The sequence below is a fragment of the Diceros bicornis genome, chromosome 31 (assembly GCF_020826845.1).
Source record: "Diceros bicornis minor isolate mBicDic1 chromosome 31, mDicBic1.mat.cur, whole genome shotgun sequence".
In the NCBI taxonomy this organism is placed as follows: Eukaryota; Metazoa; Chordata; class Mammalia; order Perissodactyla; family Rhinocerotidae; genus Diceros; species Diceros bicornis.
In genome coordinates this window covers 5,453,902-5,475,429 of record NC_080770.1, presented here as the reverse complement: position 1 = coordinate 5,475,429, position 21,528 = coordinate 5,453,902, and the positions used below count along the sequence as shown (strand labels likewise).

Genomic DNA, 21,528 nt, shown 5'->3' with positions numbered 1-21,528 from the left:
TTTATGGAAAATAGGCATTAAATGAACAGCATGTTTTTTGAGGTGCCTTGTAGACTGCATTCCTGCAGGATTTCTGATTAGTACATTGTCCATAGTTTGAGTCTTTTTCTGCAGTACTGAGTTGTAAATGAAGTGCCTTGGAGGACAGTTTATAGTCCTTTCATGTATAGTTTTTGTGAATTGACATTAGAGACAGATTTTGACTACAGTTGGTACTTTGGTGACCTTAATGTTCTGCTCACAGTTCCTAGTAAAAGTTATGATTGTGTATGGGTGTTACATTGTACTACTTGGGGACAGTTAGAGGGAGATAGGTTTAAAATTTGTTTTAGTATTTTACAGTATGGTGCCTTTGCAGTCACCCTCATGTTGGATAAGAATACCATTGGTGTTTTCATAGGATAAAGATAATATGTATTTTTTTTATTCGCTCACTGATAGTGCCATTATAGTATCTCTAGTGTAGGATAAAAGCTGAGGTAGAGGGGCTACAGTGCCTTTTTTCCTGTTTTCACATAGAAAAAATTTCGGTTAACTAGAACTTTTCAATCCTCTGAGGTATAGTTCTGTGTGAATCAAGACCCTGAACCAGTATCTTTAATGGCAGCTGTCGTCAGACCAAAAGAGAACATGTTGTGATTATATGCTCTTTTTTCTTTATAGGAGAGCTTGTGTTGCACATCCACATCCCACTTCATTCCTGCTAATCTGCTGATGCAGTAAATTGGAAGACAGCTGTTGCCAGGATAACCTGTAATGGGCAAGGAGCCACAGAGAAGAAAACATTTCTTTTAATTTTTAAACTTGGTTTGAAAGGTAAGGCCATTAAGAGTATCAGGAGTTTCCCTCCATGAGTTCCATCAAGGAAAGCAGTGTTCTGTCGTGAGACCGTGGAGTTTAGGTGGACCAGGGCGAGGTCATCTCTTTGAGCCAGGTATAGCACGGTTCTGTGGCGCTGTGGTGTTTTTAGGAAGTTAAGTAGCAGCCTCTGTCATTTGCTCTGGTGTATCTTGGAGTCTGCAGCACCCATGGGCTTCCTGGGGGGATTGAGCGGGGCCCCAAAGACCAGCTGGGCCTGGCAAGCTGAAGTAGTGTGCAGAGAAAGACTGCTGGGAGAGACCCAGCTGCGCTTCTAGTTCACCTGGCTCTGTGTGTGTGTGTGTGTGTGTGTGTGTGAGAGAGAGAGAGAGACAGAGAAAGAGAGAGTGTGTGTGTGTGTGAGAGAGAGAGAGTATGTGTGTGTGAGAGAGAGGAGAAAGAGATTTGTTTTGTTGTACCAGCCAAAGAACATCTGGCTTCTGGCCAGCTGCCTGACTCCCTTTGAGTCCTAATTGCTATCACTTTGGAACTCTTTACTGTAACTTTTGATTAAAGGTCAGAGGTTGGCTTTGCATATTCAACTTTTGGCTCAGTTGGCTCTTAATAGAAAGTAGCCCACCAGGGCCTTTTTGGAGACGTGCACACATCCTTAATCCATTTTCATTTGCTCCATTGTGTCTTGAGGAGAAGGTGGGCATAAACCATTTCATTATCTCCTTTTCAGACTGCGTTGTCTCAGGAGATACTATAGTTGTTCACCTGTAACAGGTCTCTGTTTCTGTCCCCAGGCTGATCTTTCCTGGGCAGAATACCACTTTGCTTGTGACCTCCCCTACCTCCAGCCCCTCCTGAATGACTCTCCTCAGCCTTCGGGCCTCCCCTTGTGCTTGCACAGTGAAGCTGCAGCTCCTGATGTTCAGGTTCTTATACAAATCTTTTGACTTTTCCAGCTTTATCTCCATATTGTTCTGCATATATCCTGATGGGGAGAATTCCCTCTAACTATTCATGCACTTCTTGGCACCTTGTCTCGTATGGTGTTTTGTTTTTTTGTCTTGAGTCCTAGCCCTTTTCTTTCTCCACACAGGGATACATTCTAACCCTGTGGGTAAGGCTTCTTCAGTTTCCCACCTGCCTGACTGAGTGGAGAATTCAGCCTAAATTGAGGATTCAGATTTAAGAAATCAGTAGTGGGCCGGCCCCATGGCTTAGCGGTTAAGTGCGCGCGCTCCGCTGCTGGCGGCCCGGGTTTGGATCCCGGGTGCGCACCAACGCACTGCTTCTCCGGCCACGCTGAGGCCGCGTCCCACATACAGCAACTAGAAGGATGTGCAACTATGACATACAACTATCTACTGGGGCTTTGGGGGGAAAATAAATAAATAAATAAAATTAGAAATCAGTAGTTATAACAGGCATTGATCTGATTATCAGATTCATGTATCAAAAAGAAGATAGTTTGTAATGCACATGATCTGTTATTTTGCCTTTTTCATCAATTGGTATAGAGTAGTGTAGTGGGAAGAGGGGTATTAGTTTTAGGACCCCACAAAGACCTCCAACTTGAATTCAGTTGATTGTTTTAGAGGTGGAACGTATTTTTATGTTGATTGGAAAATTGTATATCTGTAAATTATTTATAACATTTATTCATTTTTCTATTGTGAGACTGGATTTACAAAAATTTTTAGAACTGTTTTTATAATGCTACACATATTAGCTTTTTTTATTGAGATATAATTGACATATAACATTATTTTCAGGTATCAATATAATGATTCAATGTTTGTGTATATTGCAAAGTAATCACCACAGTAAGTCTAGTTATCATCCATTACACAGTTACACATTTTTTTTTCTTGTAATGAAAACTTTTAAGATCTACTGTCTTAGCAACTTTCAAATATATAATACAGTGTTATAGTTACCATGCTGTATATTACATCCCATGACTTAAATATAACTAGAAGTTGGGGCCGGCCCCGTGGCTTAGCGGTTAAGTGCGCACAATCCGCTACTGGTGACCCGGGTTTGGATCCCGGGCGCGCACCAATGCACCGCTTTTCCGGCCATGCTGAGGCCGCGTCCCACATACAGCAACTAGAAGGGTGTGCAGCTATGACATACAACTGTCTACTGGGGCTTTGGGGGAAAAAAAAAAAAGGAGGAGGATTGGCAATAGATGTTAGCTAAGAGCAGGTCTTCCTCAACAAAAAGAGGAGGATTAGCACGGATGTTAGCTCAGGGCTGATCTTCCTCACACACACACAAAGTATATATATATATATATAACTAGAAGTTTGTGCTTTTTGACCCCCTTCACGCATTTTGCCCCTCCCCCCATCATATGGTGGTATTATTATTCCATGTATTTGATTTCATGTTTTCCAGGGCTCAGCTCTCTTTCTACATTTTTTTGTCAAACCTTTCTGTATTGTTCCAGTTCCTTTGTGGTCACTCCTTTGTCAACTCTTAGGGTATCTCATTAAATTATTTTAGGCTTATTTTTTTTCTCTTTAAGTAGATTTTAAGCACTCCATGAGCAAGGAGTTTTGGCTTCTACTTTATGTCTTTAGTACTTTTTACATAATAGGCGTAATTGATTGTTTGGTGGTGGGACCTAAAATTCAGAGATATTTCTCAGGGTAATGTTTTTTTTTTTTTTTTTTTTTTTGTGAGGAAGATCAGCCCTGAGCTAACATCCGTGCTAATCCTCCTCTTTTTTTGCTGAGGAAGACTGGCTCTGAGCTAACATCTATTGCCAATCCTCCTCCTTTTTTTCTTCCCCAAAGCCCCAGTAGATAGTTGTATGTCATAGTTGCACATCCTTCTAGTTGCTGTATGTGGGATGCGGCCTCAGCGTGGCCGGAGAAGTGGTGCGTCGGTGCGTGCCGGGATCCGAACCCGGGCCGCCAGTAGCGGAGCATGAGCACTCAACTGCTAAGCCACGGGCCCGGCCCTCTCTCTTTCTTTTTTTTACTGTGTTTGCTAACAGAGACTCTTACCTTTGGCACCTTATAGAACAATTTCTTATCTTTAGCTGTATTCCTCCTCTTTCTTTTCTTACTCCCCTCTGTTCATCAGTATGCTATCCCTCCCATACTACAATGGGTGAACTGTTCTATTAATAAGTTACCTAGAAGTCTCCAGGAATCCTAGAATCAATGCCAGGTACTTGAGAAGGATTCCCAGAGAGGAGCAGCACTGTAGATAGATATAGGGTGCTTTAGACCAGGGATCGCCAGACAAAACTTTTGTTGCAAAAGCCCAGGTAGTAAATCTTTTAGGTTTTGCGGACCAAGAGACAAAAAGGAGGATATTATGAAGATATTTATATAACAAGAGAAAAGAAATTTTCACAGATTTTATTGATGAAATTAAAAATATAAAAATAATTCAGTTTTCTGTAATACAGATCTACTAATGAGAAGAATGAAGTTCTTTTTCTAGGGGGATTACATTTCACCTAAATTGTGTTCAGAGTTATAATTCCCCTCTCAAAATCTATTGCAAATGTTCTTCTAAGCTGTTAATACTGATCTGTAATGAGATTTTACGTATTTCATCTTTGAAAATGTTCTTTTACGCAGGTAGGTGCTGCCACATTCGTTGTGAGTCCACAAGTGTATGATTTCAGTTGACTGTATTCATCATTTGGAAAGCATTTATAGAAGTCCATTAGATTCTTCTCCTGATATTTGCCTTTTAGTATGTCATTACATTGTAGACTAGTCATTTCCAATTGAAGATTAAGTGAAAGCTCCTCAATTGCATAACTAAATGTGTTTTGAAATCGGAGAATTTCCTTCACACTTGCATTAACGTCTGGAAAACGCTGTTTAACTGCGTAGTTTGAGCTTAGAAAATATATCCACTGCAAATTTGTATGGGAATGGGGATCTCATTTTTATTTTAATTTCTGCCAGCACAGGAAGTGCATGAAGCCGCTTGAATTTATGAATCAAACAAAGTTAGCGTTGAAATGACCTTACTATAGTGTAAGGTTCGCAAATCAGCGCTATTTTGCCATATAATTTTAGGTCGAATTCATTAAGAAACATCAAGAGTTCAGCAAAGGCAAATTTCCAGAGCTACTCAGTGTTTTTAGCAGTGGTTGAGAGCTGTTCTTCTCATTCTGAGAAATTTCAGTCTTGGCCCTGAGCTCAAAAAGTCGCAAAAAAAACTTAACCCTTGACAAGCCATTAAGCTGCTGTGTGATAGGAAAAGTCAGGAACTAATGATGGTTAAGTCCATACACTGTTGACATGACTGGTTCAATAACACATAAGGGTTAAAAATATCTCTCAAAGTACCTGCTGAGGAAAATAGAAAGAATAACCATAAGCTTTAAACACGTTACATTTTCACAAGTTTTATAAATTTGTCCAATTAAGCCTTTTTTGCTCTGCACATAATTTTATCATCAGTTGTAGCACTTCATAGCAGATTCTACTGCATGTTGTAGCAATTTGGTCTTTTCTCAACTTCTCTGAAAGCATTCTGCCTGTAGTTGTTTCATGTGAACTATTCAGAGAGGCTAATTGTTCATCACTTTCAACTGCTCAAATAAACAACAGCTGAGCTGTATCAGTCATATCTGTGAACTCATCAAGAGTCAAGGAAAACCATCATTGGCTTTCTTGCTTGGGTAAAAAGCCATTTGGAAACCAACTTGGAAGCTTCATTTTCATTTTTTATTTTTGTGAGGAAATTCTCGTATTATGAGATATTCCATTTTAAATTTTGTGATTTTTCTGACTGTTGTTTTCCTGTGAGTTGGGAATACTGTGAAAACTGCTTAGTCTGGTAATGTCGACGTATATTGTATTCTTTTAGCACAGGTATGGTATAATTACATAATAAACAGTGCTTTGTTATCTAATTTCATAACAAAATAATCCACACCCCACTGTGCTTTAAATGTACAACATTTGAAGTTCAGTTTTCCTTTTTTTGTTTTGACGTGTTGGATATGCACTAGTAATAATAAAATAAAATGTCGAAGTACAACGTGTGGCACTCAGAGCACTGTTGAGTTTTGACTGTGTCGCTGCAATTTGTTGAGCACCCAGCCAGGCTGCAGTACACGGCAATGAGAGCGGTGCATGTGGTCCCTGTCAGTTACTCAGCCCCGCCCTTGTGGAGTGACAGCAGCCAGGAAAGTATGCAAATGAAGGGTGTGGCTGTGTTCCGGGAAGACTTGATGGACACTAATATTTGAATTTCACAGAATTTTCACAAATCATGGAGTATCTTTCTTTTGGTTTTTTTAGCCCCCCAAACAATTAAAAATGTGAAAACCATTCTCTGCTCAGTGACTGTATGAAAGTAGATGGCAGACCAGATTTGGCAACCTCAGTACTATACCCCCAGGGGTCCCAGGTCTCCAGAGTTGCTTCACTCACTGATGGCAGAAAGAATGGGATGAAAAAGGACCTAAACGTGGAAAGGTCCCATTGTGGTTTTTGTTGTTGAATGGTTTGGTTGGTTGGATTTTTCTGCCTCTGTTTGCTTGTTGTTTCTACACAGGAATCTTAAGTGTATGCAGTCACCTCGTAGTCTTATCTTTCTTTATGACTCGGCAGGTTAGCTAATCTTCATGCTATCCTAATTTCAGATTGAGCTCACATTTATAGAGTCCTTACTAAGTGCCAGGGATTGTACTAAGTGCTGTTGTGTTTTCGTTCTTTTCATAAGTTTTATTTTATCATACATGGGTACATAGTTTATATAAGTGCATAGTGTAAAAAGTCAAATAGTATCACAAGATTTATAACAAAAAATAGCTGTCGTCTACTCCCATCTTTCCCATCCTATCCCCTTCCCAGCCCTGAATACTCGCTGGGGGCTGCTGCCTTCATCCCTTAGCTGTTTTCTCATATTTCCTTCCTTCCACATATCTAAATCATATGCCTATAAGTAGCTATTTCTAATCTATCTAACTTCTATCTATGAAGGTGAAGCCTTAGCTTCCCTCCCCCATCTTCCAACATAGTTAAAGCTCAACTTTGGTTGAGATCAATGGCTAATTATTTCCTAAATCTCTGATTTAATTTGCAAAATTCTTCTCAGCCTGGTCACATGCATCTGGCAGTACATCTCCTTCTTTGACACATCCTCTCCAGAGCCCTCTGCCTTGGGCCTTCCTTGGGGCTGGTTCCTCTTGATTTTCTCTGTAGCTGCCGGTGTCCCTCTGCAGCTACAGAGTCATCTTTGGGAGTCGTCTTCTGGGAGTCGTCTTTTGGGAGTCGTCTTTGCTTGTTGGAGTGTTGGATCTCTGGTCTCACGTATTCCGTGTCTTCCCTTCAGGGCTTATTGCCATGTTTTGGTGAAGCCCGTTCTCCAGTAGCTTCCTGAGAAAGAGTGAGCAAATCTTTCAGACCTTCCATGCTGAAAATGTTCTTGTCTAGAATTGCTATTGAGGAAGCTGATATTCTGATTTCCAGTCCTCCTTTAAGTGTTTTTTCCCCCTCACTAGAAAGGCTTAGCTCCTCTCTTTATCTCTGATGCCGTGGAATGTCACCCTGTGCCATAGAGGCTCTGTTTCCCCACCCACAGTGGTGGCACGTGCAGGTCTTAGAGGGGAGAGTCACATTCTTTACACTCTGAGAATTTTTCTTTTTGGTAAGGGGGGTTGGTGGTGGATTATAATATGTTTTTCTAAAACTTCTGTTACTTGGATGTTGGACTTCCTGATTGTTTTCTCCATTTTCTGTCTTTACCTGAGTTTGTTGGCTTTCTCCTTGGCTGTTGTTTCCTTTTCTTTGTCCTTGATTGTTGTTTTACTTGAGTTACCAGAGAAGTGGAGAACTGTGTGGAGTTCAGCCCACTAAGCATCTGGAAGGTTGCATAATCCGTTTTATTTTCTTGTTAGGCTCTATGTCAGCCCAAATGGAGCCATGCCTTTTTCTATCAAACGGACTTTGAGAAGAGATTTATAAAACAACGTGGTGATCACTTAGGACAGCCTTCCTCTCCGGATCAGGATCTCCTTTGCCGTCGCCCTCACAGAGGATCGTCCAGGCTTTGCCAGAGCACCTTCAGCCTCGGGGCCTCACGTGTTTGTGGCCCTAATCTTGAGCAGGGTCCTGCTTCTGCTGCTTGCAGATAATTGGTGCTTTTCACTCACTGACTCTCATTTTATCCTTGGGAGCCGTACATGATAGTATGAAAGAGCTTTAAGATATTCAAAGCTGCTTATTTTATCCCCCAAGTGGCGAGTCCTTCTGCTGCCCTGGTCATCTCTTTGGGTGCTGTGGGTTGGCAGTCTCTTCATCCTCCCCGGAATAGGCCATGATTTTGCCTGGCAAGAGGTGATATGCCCAGGACAGGCTGCAGTAGGGTTAGTGTCTCCCATGGTCCTAGACATGATTCATCTACGACTACATTCTGAGATGGCTTTGCTTATTAGTCACATCAGAATATAGCTTTATGTTGAGCTTATAATCAACTGAAATCTTCTAACTTGTTTCATTCTTCACTTCAACAGTTTTCTTATGCCAACAGTTTTCTTATGCCTGGTGTCCCCTGCATCATGTTTTTCAGTTTTTATCTAAAAAGAACTTTATTTGAATGCTGATTCTCTCATGTTTTCTGTGCATTTGACAGTCCTGCAGTATCCTGGTGCATCAGCTTTGATACAGCCCTTGGCCATAAGAGCTGAGCTCCTCCAGTGTCACCACCCATTCTCTTCAGGATGAGCTGCCCGACCAGCTTGTCTGTAAAGTGATTCTTTGCTCTGCACACAAAGACACGCAGGTTCCATTTGTGAGCATATCTCGAGAGCCAGTAGATGACAGGTTGGCCTGCTGCTGTTGCCGTCTGCAGGCCTGAGCACACATGCAGGCTGGCCTGGGGCTGGCTTGTGCTCTTGATTACTGCTGCTTTGACTGGTTGCTCAACAGCTGTTCCCACACTGGTGCTGTGGCAGTGTGCTGTAATGGAAAGAGCGCAGACATTGGAGCTTGAAAGACCTGGGTTTGCGTCCCACTTTCGGCTAACGTATTTACTAGCTCTTGTCTTTGGTAGGTCATCTGACCTCTCAGAATCTTAGTTTTTTCATCTGCAAAATGAAAACAAAACCTTGAAGGGTTGTTGTGAGGTAGGGATAATGTGTCTAAAAGCGTCAAGCCCAGAGTCTGGCATATGGTAGGCACTTAATAATTGGTAGCTGTTATTAATCATGTTTCTACCTTTAATAGAAAGTTGCAGTGTCAAGACAGTTCATATTATTGTGGAATAGCTGGAAGAAATTGAAGATTTCTTCAAACTTCAAAGATTTCCAGTTTTTTATAAGGAGCTATAAAGACCGTAAGAACGATTCAGTGCTCATATTCTACTCTGCACTTTGGTTCCTGAGCAGGCTCGACAGTCCGTGAGTGCTTTTCCTTTCCCTGTACTTCAGGTGCGTGCTGGTAAAGCATTCATGAAGGAAGGCGCTTCCTGCAGGTTAGCAATTCACTACCACTCGTCTAGGGACCTTTGAGATAGCTCTGAATGCTGTACACGGTCTGATGGAAGTTTGCTGAGCAAGGGAGATTGAAAATAATAGCTATAGCTAAAAAAAGGGCCTTTAAAGATTTTTGTGACCAATTTTCCAATTCTGTCTTCTGTTACAGAATTAGTTATAACTATAAATTAACCAGGATAGTTAACTCATTCTTAACCTGAAGCCTGTTTCTTTTTCTTTTTTCAAAAGAATCTCAATATGCTGTAGAATTTATACCTGATTTGGAAAGCCTGTTGTCTTGGGGCATCTTTTCTGTAACAGATGTATGAATAATGAAGTGGCCACTGTCACTTGTTTCAAGTTGAGTGACTCATAAACTGCATATAACTTGGTTTCACTTAGTGAAAACTTGGATGAGTTGGATTCTCCAGGTCTTTCCCCCACCCCCTGTTAGTATAGAATTCTCTTTCCAGCTGTGCAGCTTTTACGCCATTCCTTACTTGCTCAGGACCACCCTTCCTCCCTGCAGTTTCAGAGACTGAAAAGCTGTTTTGGGTCTTGCAGGTAATAGCCATACTAATCGCATCATGTTTCCTCTTGCTCTGCAGTTACGTGTCACTTCTCTCTGATGTTTGACTCAGATTTGCTGACGGGTCCTACCTGGTTTCAGAGATTCAGCGAGTCCTGGGTGCTTGAGATGGAAAACCCTCTATTTGGGGCCCATAAGAGTTTTCTGATTTGACTTTGACTTTTATCATATTCTCTGACCTACACCCTCCTCTCTAGCATGTGCGTGCACACATACACACCCATACAGAATAGACGCCTAGATCCAGCTGGGGTTTCCTTGCTTTGATCTCTAATAAGGCTCCCTGGCGGAAACTTGATTACCATTGTGTCATCCTCATTACTTGTCTTTTTTTCTTCACAACCCTTCAGTTTCACTTAAAAAAAAAAAAAAAAACCAAAAACTTGTTTTTAGTATAAATAAGTCACGCTTTGCATATACTTGGACTGAAGTTTTTGAAATTGTGGAAATTATGTACAGAAATTCATGTACAATTGAGTTTTCATAATGAGAATTTGTAGAGGAACATATTACTGTCCTTGCTTTAATGTGGACTAGGTGACAAAAGTAAGGCTGGATTTTTCTTGATTGGCAGTTGGCCTTTTTAACATGAAAGTGAAATAGGTGATAAGATCGTACCTCTCGCCCTGCCCTTAGCATCCTAGCAGTGTATTTGGAGTTAGCCCCAGTGTTTGGGTAGGCACTTGCTTTCTGAGGGTCATATATTTTACAGGCAGCTAAGAATTCCAAAGGCAAGCCATAAAGTTGTGTGATCTGATACCAAAATACTGCCAGGAATGGAGAAAACATGAAAATTAGGCTTTGAGGAGGTGGAATTATGGTTGAAATTGGAGGAGGAACGGTAATTTAGTGTGAAATCTCTTAGGGGTACCTTGGTTTTCAAAGTAGAGGCCATTGTAGGGCCTTGCCGTGTGCTGAGTTTTTTTTTATAATTTTATTTATTTATTTTTCCCCCAAAGCCCCAGCAGATAGTTGTATGTCATAGTTGCAGATCCTTGTAGTTGCTGTATGTGGGACACAGCCTCAGCATGGCCAGAGAAGCAGTGCGTCAGTGTGCGCCCGGGATCCAAACCCGGGCTGCCAGTAGCGGAGCGCGCGCACTTAACCGCTAAGCCACAGGGCCGGCCCTGTGAGTTCTTAAAAGGTGTCTGGATTGGTCACTCTTTTCGTAAGGCTCATCTCTCTCCAGTCCGTCTTGCATGTTGTTGACAGTTACGTATTTACACTATAGATCTGATCTCGTTGCTCATTTGCCTTGTCTTACCTGACTTCATCATTTATGTCTTAGCATGGGGAACAGTTCCTGCAGTGTCCTGCCTTAGTGGTCTTGTCTTCAGCACTCCCTTCCCGATCCCACATTTCAGTCACATTCAGATACTTGGCCTTCCCCAGAACAGGTAGACCTCTTGGCTCACCTGGCCTTTGTAGGCATACAAGCTCTGTTGAAAGTGGCCTTGCCACAGCTTAAATGTCAGCGCCTGTGTCACTTTCCTGTACTTTGATTCAGAATTGTTTCTTTCTATATGTAGATATTTTAATATATATTTATCTCAATTAAAACTCACTGGTTCCCTCTGCTTCTGCAGCAAGCCTACACTGCTCTCTGTGCATCTATGCATGGCCCTTTGAGATCTGGCCTGGCGTTGCCTAACTTTTTTTCCCAGTGCCTTCCTAGGGCTCTTTCTTCTTGTTAACAGGACCTTCTCCCTGCCATGAATATCCTGAAGCTACTGGGTCTTCTTATCCTCTGTGCTTGCAGCTTATTTCTCCTGGCCTGGAATACTTTTTGCTTCTGCATCGCCTGCTCAACCCTACCTAGCTTCTGAAGCCCAGCCTAGACCTCACATATCATGAAGTCCCTTCTGGCCAGGCTCCCCTCCGTTGAGCTCCCTTTCTGTGGAACATGCTTGGAGTTTATGCCTTTCATTCTCCGTTTTTTCTCTGTTTTCAGTTTATTGTATTTTTCTTCTATATTCTTCAGTATAGTACATATTAATGCTTTAAAAGTACCTATTGATTAATATAGTGCATATTAAATGATTTGATTCCTTTATTTACTACTCTCAAAGAAAAGCTAATATATCAAAGAAATTATAAAGTAAAACTGGAAAAGATTCTGGAACATCTGTGTGGTAGAAACTTGGTTACTTTTGACACATTCTTTGGAAGAAGCAGTTGCAGAGTAAATACAGGGAAACTGACTCTGAGTTTGTATTGCCCTTCCCTCTAAAGAAATATATTACTCTAATAGGCACTCTGATATTTGATTTAATTAGTCCAGCTTTTGGGTGGGGGTGGGGGATGGCAACTGTGTGAAATGGGCACCTTTGCTAAGAGTGGAGAAGTAGTAACTGGGTGGGCTTTCCAGTCCTTCGTGATCTTTTTCCTCAGTACTTGGCGAGAACTGCCTTCAGAGGCCAGCTGTTATTCCTTTTTTGTGTTCCGTGTTTCTGCCTCTGTGTGTGAAATGATAACGTTTGCCTTGGCATTGAGCTTTGCTGTTAGGAAATTTACTGTTAACTTATAGCACTGAGAGGTGACCTCCCTTCAGCGGGACTCTGCATTCTCCTATTTATAGATACTTTCCTCCTTGTCACCTTCTTAGTGGTTTGCGGCTTTCAGTGTACGAGTGAGCAACCGTAAACCCTTCTTGAGCCCAACAATTCCCATTTGGGTCTTGTTAGATGCTGCCCAGCTAAGTTCCCCCCCATGCCTGAATCCAGGCCCAGGGAGGAGCCCTGAGACTCCAGGTGTCTAGACGCTGGCAGGAGTAGGTGAGCCAGTAAGAACAGCCTCTCAGCAGGTGGTTTGTCCAATACATCCTATTCCCAGGCTGCTTGTAAACTCGGCTGGGGGTTGGGGGTAAACTTGTCTGCCACTTGTGAAATAAGCAAGTTGTTTTGAATCTAAATGGAGGCCAGGAAGGCCAGTTTTCTGCAGGTGGAGAGGGGAGTCTAGTTTTTTTTTTTAACGTTAGTGAAACATCATTGTTTCCCAACATGTGTAAGTAACCTAGGCATTTTTTTTCTTCTTCGTAATATTTTTGAATTAGCTTATAAAATGAAATAAATTCCCAGAGACATGCACCTATTTAAAAATTTTCCGAGGTTTACCTAAACCAATATAGAGCCACTCGTGGCCCTCCTGATTCAAGATCTAGCCCTCTTCATTATTTCAAGGTGAAGAATTTGAAAACTTCCCTTTTATCCCTCCAAATATTCCTAGATAGTAGAGGCGAACAAATATTCTGGTTTTCTTGTGACCTACTTTTTTGAGTTGAAGAATATCCAAGTTATATATGTAAGAATAAACATAATTTCTCATGTATGTTTATATTTTAAAAGAAAAGAAAAACGTGGCCCATAGCCTCTCCCCACCCACCCCACATTGGCCCAGGTGTGGAAAAGGTGGTTGGTTAGCTGTTGACTTTGGCTGTGGAAAGAGATTGGATGGGGGCTATTTTTAGTACCAGGAGAGAAAGTTTGAATCATAATCGTAGTAATCATGTAATTGGAGCTGTCTTGTCCAGCACGGCAGCCACTGGTCACATGTGACTCTTGAGCACTTGAAATGTGGCTGGTCCAAATTGAGACGTGCTGTAAGTGTAAAATACAGCTGGATTTTTAAGACTTAGTACCAAAGAAATTACATGTTGAAATAATAATATTTGGATATATGAGGTTAAATAAAATATACTGTTAAAATAAATTTTGCCAGTTTCTTTTACTTTTTTGTCGTGGCTACTAGAAACATTAAACTTACATGTGGCTGACATTGTGGCTATAGTGATATTTCTGTCAGACAGCGCCCCCTTGGAGGATGGGTGGAGCCAGCATGGCTCTAACAGTGAGGGAGAGGGAGCCTGTGGGAGTGCTGCAGGGAGACGGGAGGTGTGGGCAATGAACCGGGGCAGTAGGTGCCTGCATGCCTTTGTGTAAGATCATGAAAAACACTGTTACAAATGCTCCCTTCATAGCACATTTTAAAGAAATAGTATTAAAAATTTATGACACATTTTGTTGTCTTCAAGTCTTTCCGGTGTGTAATCTTAGGTGGAAGCAGCTGCTGCTCCTGTTTTTGTAGTTTGTACTCTGTATGTTTAGGTAATTGCAACTATTTAAACTAGAAGTGTCTCATGCACGTTTGTTGCAAGACTGGAGTATGTTAGCAGATACTCATTTAGGATATGAAATCTTGATGATTCCAGTGGGGCCAGTTATGAGACGGTATAGACGGGGCTGGCTCTGTGGGTACGGGACCTGTGCAGTCTCACAGGGCCCCACACCCAGAAGCATTTGCTTTAGTGCTTGGCTGTGTTGAAATTCTTCATAATCTCTGAATCTTTTTTTGAAACTTGGAACATTTTGCCCTGGGCCCAGCCAGTCCTGGGTACAGGTATTCCACAGTTGATAGCAGTGTGTAGACTTGGGGTTTGCAGAGTACAGTTTATCCTGCTCAGACAGAAAATTGCTAAATTCAGCTAGAGTTAGTTCATATGAATAGGGGATTTTTTATTTATTTATTTATTTTTAATTTTTTGTGAGGAAGATCAGCCCTGAGCTAACATCCATGCTAATCGTCCTCTTATTGCTGAAGAAGACCGGCTCTGAGCTAACATCTATTGCCAATCCTCCTCCTTTTTTCCCCCCAAAGCCCAAGTAGATAGTTGTATGTCATAGTTGTACATCCTTCTAGTTGTTGTATGTGGGACGCGGCCTCAGCATGGCTGGACAGGCGGTGCGTCGGTGCACGCCCGGGATCCGAACCCGGGCCGCCAGTAGCGGAGCGCGCGCACTTAACCGCTAAGCCAGGGGGCCGGCCCATGAATAGGGGACTTTGAATTTTAAATTCATTGATGTTCTTCCTTGTCATTCCCACAGTTTACTTCTCATTCATAGGTAGGACGATCAGCAGTTTCTCTCTTCAGAGTTCTAATAGTGTATCTTTTAGCATGTTTGTGGTGTCATTTTTTCTGGGCTCCTGTTGGAAAGTGATATGTTCTGCTTCTGTCATATTGAAAGAAAACCCACTAATATCAGCTTGTCCACAGGGACTTTGTTTCTGAAATAAATAACACAGTCTCGTGTTGGCATAGTATGCTTTTCTTCTGTTTCTCCTGATTATATAATTATTTTGAATATGTTTATTGCAGTTTGTACAAATGGTCAGCAATGGCTTAAATCCAGGGCAGCAGTGGTATCTGGGAACTTGCTAGAGATGCAGAACCTCAGGCCTGATCCCTGCTTTCCTGAGTCAGAATCTGAGACTGCATTTTAACAGGATCCTTAGGTGTGTCCTATGCCCATTGGGAAGCCTTGATTTAAAGCTCACCAACTTCAGTGGTGCGTATGTTTATTGCACAGTAGCTTCCACTCACTGAGCGGCTGCCTGTTCCAGCCTCCGTCCTGGGCCTTTCTCATCAACTCCTCACAGCCGACTGACTTGGCGAGGATATTGAGGCTTAGAGAGGCGAGGTAGCTTTCCCGAGGCCTCAGGGCCAGCCAGTAGTGGAGCTGGCGTTGGAATCCATGTCTGTTTAGATGCTTAATAGTCCTAACAAGGCTTAGGGGCAAATGCTGTTTATTTGATGAAAGCAAGTGGTTATAGGTGGTTTACATAAACCACAGTTGGGCCCCTGTTGAATACCCTCTACTCTGCCTGGGTAGATTCTATGAGGGACTGACGTTCTTGTCACACCTCTGGCAAATGATTTAGCCACATCACCATCGCAGGTCCTGTGTTAGAGAGACAGGGTAGCACCTTTTCTCCCAGAAACAAAGTGTCACTGCTTAACTGCTTTTGAAATAAAAAGGTATCATGGCCCAGATTTTGCTTCTGAGAAGGAAGGTATTTCAGTAATTTCAGAGGACCTTAAATTAAAGCAGTTGATCTGAGATGAATAGGTTTATGAATCCTTTGCTCCTAGTTTCACATTTAAGCTGGTAATTTTCACTTGTGTGTAAAGTTATGGGGAACGCAGAGAACAGCAGAGGTCGTCCTCTATGGCATCAGGTAACAACTCCCCAGTGACCTGCCCACCTAATCTTCAGCCATTTTGGAGAAAACTCTATATTCAAGCTACTTAATCCAACTTATAAAACAACTCCAGGATTTTGAAGAAAGATGAAGGGTTAGTTTGGTTTTTCCATTTTCCTCTTTGTCTTGTTGATTTAAAAAACCCATGATTTGGTTTACTGTAAGAAATTGTATTCCCTCTTATCCCTAAATCCTATTCAAGTACAGCTAGGGTATGAAGTTTAAAGTGTATTTATGTTTACTAAAAATGAGCTGTTGAAGTTGTGACTCCTTTCAGTGTTTCTGAGTATCGTAGAGTAGTTACATTTTTTTTTTTTTTTTTTTTAGATTTTTATTTATTTATTTTTTCCCCCCAAAGCCCCAGTAGATAGTTGTATGTCATAGGTGCACATCCTTCTAGTTGCTGTATGTGGGACGCGGCCTCAGCATGGCCAGAGAAGCGGTGCGTCGGTGCGCGCCCGGGATCCGAACCCGGGCCGCCAGCAGCGGAGCGCGCGCACTCAACCACCAAGCCACGGGGCCGGCCCAGTAGTTACATTTTTTAAAGGACTCCATTTTACTACAGGGCCCTGGGCAGTTGAACTTTGTAACTGTTCATTCATCCCCCACTTGTTTCTACTTCAAAGGCCACAGATGAAAGCTAGGGCCAAGCCAGGCATAGCTAATTTACCAGTGCCCTTGGTTTCCACTCAGAGTGCTGTTGGCTAAATGATAAAATACATAGTGTTTACTTAAGGAGTCTCCTGTGGTTATATTTTATTTTTAAGTTTGCAGCATACCCAATTTAAAGAAAATGCACTACAGAAATGTGTATTTCAAAGTGTTCTGATTTGAACAATGCTATTGTAATGCGGGATAGTGGAATGCCAAAGAAGTTTTGAAACAGGTATTTTAAAACAGTTACTAAAGAGTTGCTTTCCTTGTGTTTAAATAAGTACAATAACACATGCAGTCCTGGGCTCAGGGATTAGAGGAGCTGGTTGGTCAGGTTGGCTGCCCTGCTGGAGCGCAGACCAGGTGTACGCTGGCTCAGTGGAGCACCGCTAGGGCAGGCCCTGAGGTTGGCAGGCAGCTTTCTTCCATTTTTTGGCTCTGCTGTCCCTTAGGGCCTGTTTTGTCATCGGCATCCCGCCAGATGCAGAGGAGAGCTCATAGGGGTTTTTTTTTTTTTTTAAATTAATTAATTAATTTTTTAATTTTTTGTTTATTGCAGTAACATTGGTTTATAACATTGTAAAAATTTCAGGTGTACATCATTGTATTTCTATTTCTGCATAGATTACATCATGTTCACCACCAATCATAGGGGTTTTTATGGGTCATGGCGCCTTGGGGAGGACTTGGTCATGCAGCCATCCCTACCTGCCCGAGGATTTGGGAACATGGTCTGCGTGAGTGCCTAAGGAAGGGAGGCTGCATGTGGTGGGCAGGCTGCGAGGGCTCTGGGGTGGATGCCTTGGGGATTCAGAGATAGCAGAAAAGAAAGTTAGTGGGAACTCTTTTTCCTCTTGAGCAAGGGACGCTAAACCTTTTGTGTAAAGGATCAGATAGTAAATAGTTTAGGCTTTGCCGGCTGCAGTATGGTCTCTGTCACATGTTCTTCTCTTTTCCTAAAACAACCCTCTAAAAATCTCAGACCCATTCTTCACTTGCAGGCTGTGGGCTGGGTTTGGTCTGTGGGCCGCAGTTTGCCAACTCCTGCTCTTATTTCAGGACGACTAAATTATTGGTCTTCTTTATAAATGCAGTACTTAATGAGTTACCTTTATAAGATTAAAATTTTGGAAGTCGGCTTTTACTTGAGGTAAATATTTATATCTTGATCCATAATTTAGAAGTATGACTTTATCTAGTTTGTAGACTGTAGACATTTATAGTTTTCACTTGATGACTATATGAGTGTATATTTTGTTTATAATTAGCCAATAGTAAGGGCTAGATATCAGATTTGCTTTTTTGTGATTTATTTCTTAGTATCTTACCTATATATTTACAAAAAATGAAAAGACATGATACTTTTTGTTTTTTAATTTTTTTAAAATTTTTATTTATTTATTTTTCCCCCAAAGCCCCAGTAGATAGTTGTATGTCATAGTTGCACATCCTTCTAGTTGCTGTATGTGGGACGCGGCCTCAGGATGGCCGGAGAAGCGGTGCATCGGTGCGCGCCCGGGATCCGAACCCGGGCCGCCAGCAGCGGAGCGCGTGCACTTAACCGCTAAGCCACGGGGCCGGCCCAAGACATGATACTTTAAATGAGACCTAATTTTAATAAAGGCTTCAAGCTAAATTATTAATTTTTTCTGGTTTTCTTACTTGGACTGGAGAGACTATTAGATTATCAGAAATTTGGCTTATAGACTAAAATAAGCACATACTGACCTGATCACGTTGGGGCACTGGGTGTGGGAAGGTACTTGAATATGCCTGGTAAGCCCTTCAGTCAGTGACTTTGCTGAAGTATTTAAAATAAGTAGAATGAACTATTTTGTCAATCTGTAGACATCCTAGGATCCAAATTTCCATGATCAGCTTTGAAGACAAGGTGGACTGACATCAACGATGGTTCTTCCACGTGATTTTGCTACTTCAGCTCCACTGGAGCTCCCGTGCCGGTGTCCGTCCTTAGAGAACAGTGCGAGTTAGCACGCACTTGGAGTCTGAACAGGGCCTGTGACTTATATGCTGGTGGAGGGCACTGTGCTGAATATAGCTACTGTGGTCATCATAAACCTAATACTGAGTGTGGGGGAAAGTGGGAAAGTATACTTTTCTTAGAATTTGTGATTTGAAAGACTCACAGAAAAATGAGCCAACGGAAGCCTTGTGGGCTATGCTGACGGGGTTACTTTGTGCCCCAGACAAGCGATGACTTTTCTCCTTCCTCTTTGTAGGCGTAGAAATCTTTTTTTTTCCTCCTTTGGAGTTGTCTTTTGGTATCCTTTTGTCTTTTTTCTCCTTGTCAGTTTTATTGGGATAAAATGGCATAATGAATGTGTTTTTTTGTTTGACATTTTCCGCAAATCTGCAAACGAAAGAAGCATTTATGTATAAGATTTATTTCCCCTGTCTTTTTCCCAAAGTTCCTTTCTTGTTATGCGTATATCATCTTTATCCTGATTTCCTTAGTAATTGCCTTAGAAGTGGAAGTAGGTTGCTCTTGTGTTCGAAGTAGTAGTGCACCGCATGGCAGCCGTTCGGTCAACGACAGACCACGTAGACCACGGTGGTCCCGTGAGATGAGTAACATGTAGCCTAGAAGTGTAGTAGGCTCTACCATCTAGGTGTGTATAGGTACACTCTAGGATGTTCACACAAGGACGAAATCGCCTAAGGACTCGTGTCTCAGAACGTATCCTCATCCTTAATCAATGCATCACTCTGTACGTTTCTTCTTTCGCTAGCACATGTGTGTCACAGTGCCCACTGGGCACTCTGCCTGCTCCTTGTCTTGGAGGAGAGAGGTCACTTATTAGCCTAGTAGTGTGGGTGGTTGCTGACCGTGCTGAGTCGTGACATTACTTTTCTAGCATGTTCTGTGATGTATCTATACATAATTATTGGCCTGATCATTAAGAGGAAAGAGACAGTTGTGCCTTATGTCGTGGGCCCTGCTATATCATCCCACCAAGCTTCAGTCCTGCATGCCAGTTTCCCTCGAGTGAGGCATTGCCAGTCTGGTTTAGGCAAACCGTCATGGTAGCTTTTCATCCCTAACCGTGTCTCGGTCCTGTTGCCATATGTCTCTTCTGAAACAGTTAAAGCTTGTTTTTAACAGGGACAACTTTTATAACACCATATTTCATAATATTCTAAGTTGTTCCCTTAAGAAGTCTTTTTTTTTAGCTGCCTTAAAACTGCTTATATCTTAAAACACTGTGATCATACACTTAACAGTGCAGTCACGTGAAGTGGGTATGTCTTTACCTGTCCCTGAATAACTGCCATGGTGCACAGTTTGTTTGTCTTCTTTTATTCCTAGATTGATCAGTATGATATTCCTACTTGATCTCCTAATGTGGGTGGATTTAGCAAAATATATACTTCTAAAAATGTGTGTGTGCTATCCATAGGTTACCACCTTCCTTGTACCTAGGCTCTTCCAGCACAGGATTTTAAATGAGCACATGTGGATATGAACATGCTTTTGGGTGATAATGGTAACAGAGGCCACTTGACTAGGTCAGTAGTGAAGCTGCAACTGATCTATAGGTTTGGATTTTGGGGTTACATGGAGTAAGTGTATGTTACCAACTTCAGGAATTCTGCAGTGAGCATCTTTGACAGGTAGGAATGACCTTTGAATGGTTCTGTCTCTAACCAGGACTTGTGTTTAATGCCATTATCTTGTCCTGTTGGTCAAAAGTGGCCTTTGAGATTTTCTTGCCATGGCAGCTCTAGATTATATTGTGAACTCTGTGTTTCATATTTCCAGTTATAACCACTAAGGACCTACTTTAACTCTGTAACTTGAAGAAAACAAACCTTGTGTTTTCGTTGTTGAGGAGGCTCCGGAGGAAGATGAAGGGAGAGTGTGTATGTGGTACCGTGGAGTGATTGTTTTAGGTTGATTGTCAGATGTTTTTTCTAGTAACTGAGGCGAGTCGGTTCTCTAATTCCTTAAGAATTAGGTTCTGGTTGTTTAGTTTCTTTATTAAGAGTGATACAGGTTTTACCATTTTATGACTTTTAGACTTTCATCTGTGAAACAGTGCTGTCAGTGGCTAAAAATCTGGTTTGTGGTCGTTATTTATTTAATTCTTTAGTATTCTGAAGCGTGCTAGATACTTAGGTCTCAATACTTGTCATTTGTTGCTAAGGATATTAGTCCTGTGTAAGAATGTGTTCTTCACTTTTAAGAAAGGGTTACTTTCTGTCTTTCGCAGCATTAACTTCTTAACCAAATTTGGATGGATTAAGTTTGCAGGTTAAAATCATCCCAAGTTTTAGATTTCTTTCAGCATTTTCAAGTCAAAATTTTTTGTTATTAATAAAAATATTTTCTTTTCTGAGAAGGAAAAAAAATCCTGCCAGTTTTACTTATTTAAAAAGTATTTTATAGGTTCAGTATGAAACTTATTTTACTTATGTGACCCAAGTTGGCATTTTAGACTGTAAAACTAAGCTGAAATTTGAATTTTGGAAAATTAATATGAAGTTGAAATTTTATTTGAAATACTTTCTGCATTTTGTTTAGACCAGCATGTTTTGGAAATTTGATCTTCACTCATCATCCCACATAGACACACTTCTAGAAAGAGAAGATGTAACACTGAAGGAGTTAATGGATGAGGAAGATGTTTTACAGGAATGTAAAGCTCAGAATCGCAAACTTATAGAGTTTCTGTTAAAAGCAGAATGTCTCGAAGATTTAGTCTCATTCATTATAGAAGAACCACCTCAAGACATGGATGAAAAGATCAGATACAAGTAAGAAAATTCAATCTTCTCTTTAGGGTGGGACTAAAGTGAAGTGGGGGTAGAATATTATATTCGTTTTGTCCAACAAGTCCCTGGGGCTGTGTAGACCATTTACAGAATGTTGAGATGGTCGAGAGTGACAGGCTCAGTGGAGTACCTCATCTCTAGAACTAAGTCCGGTGAAATTACAGGATTTTAAAAATGAGTGTTCTAA

At 41.5% G+C, this 21,528-nt stretch overlaps 1 protein-coding gene across 8 annotated transcripts in view; it reads left to right on the top strand.

The window, feature by feature from the left end:
* Positions 1-21,528, top strand: part of PPP6R3 (protein phosphatase 6 regulatory subunit 3) — a 133,521-nt gene that overhangs the window by 32,946 nt on the left and 79,047 nt on the right. For 7 of the 8 annotated variants that reach the window (XM_058526205.1, XM_058526211.1, XM_058526208.1 and 4 more), the window contains 2 exons: positions 664-816; positions 21,091-21,323. In XM_058526205.1, the coding sequence (XP_058382188.1) occupies positions 21,097-21,323 (227 nt within the window). In that variant the 5' untranslated portion in view covers positions 664-816; positions 21,091-21,096. The remainder of the gene's footprint in view (positions 1-663; positions 817-21,090; positions 21,324-21,528) is intronic. The other variant, XM_058526212.1, reaches the window with a different exon arrangement.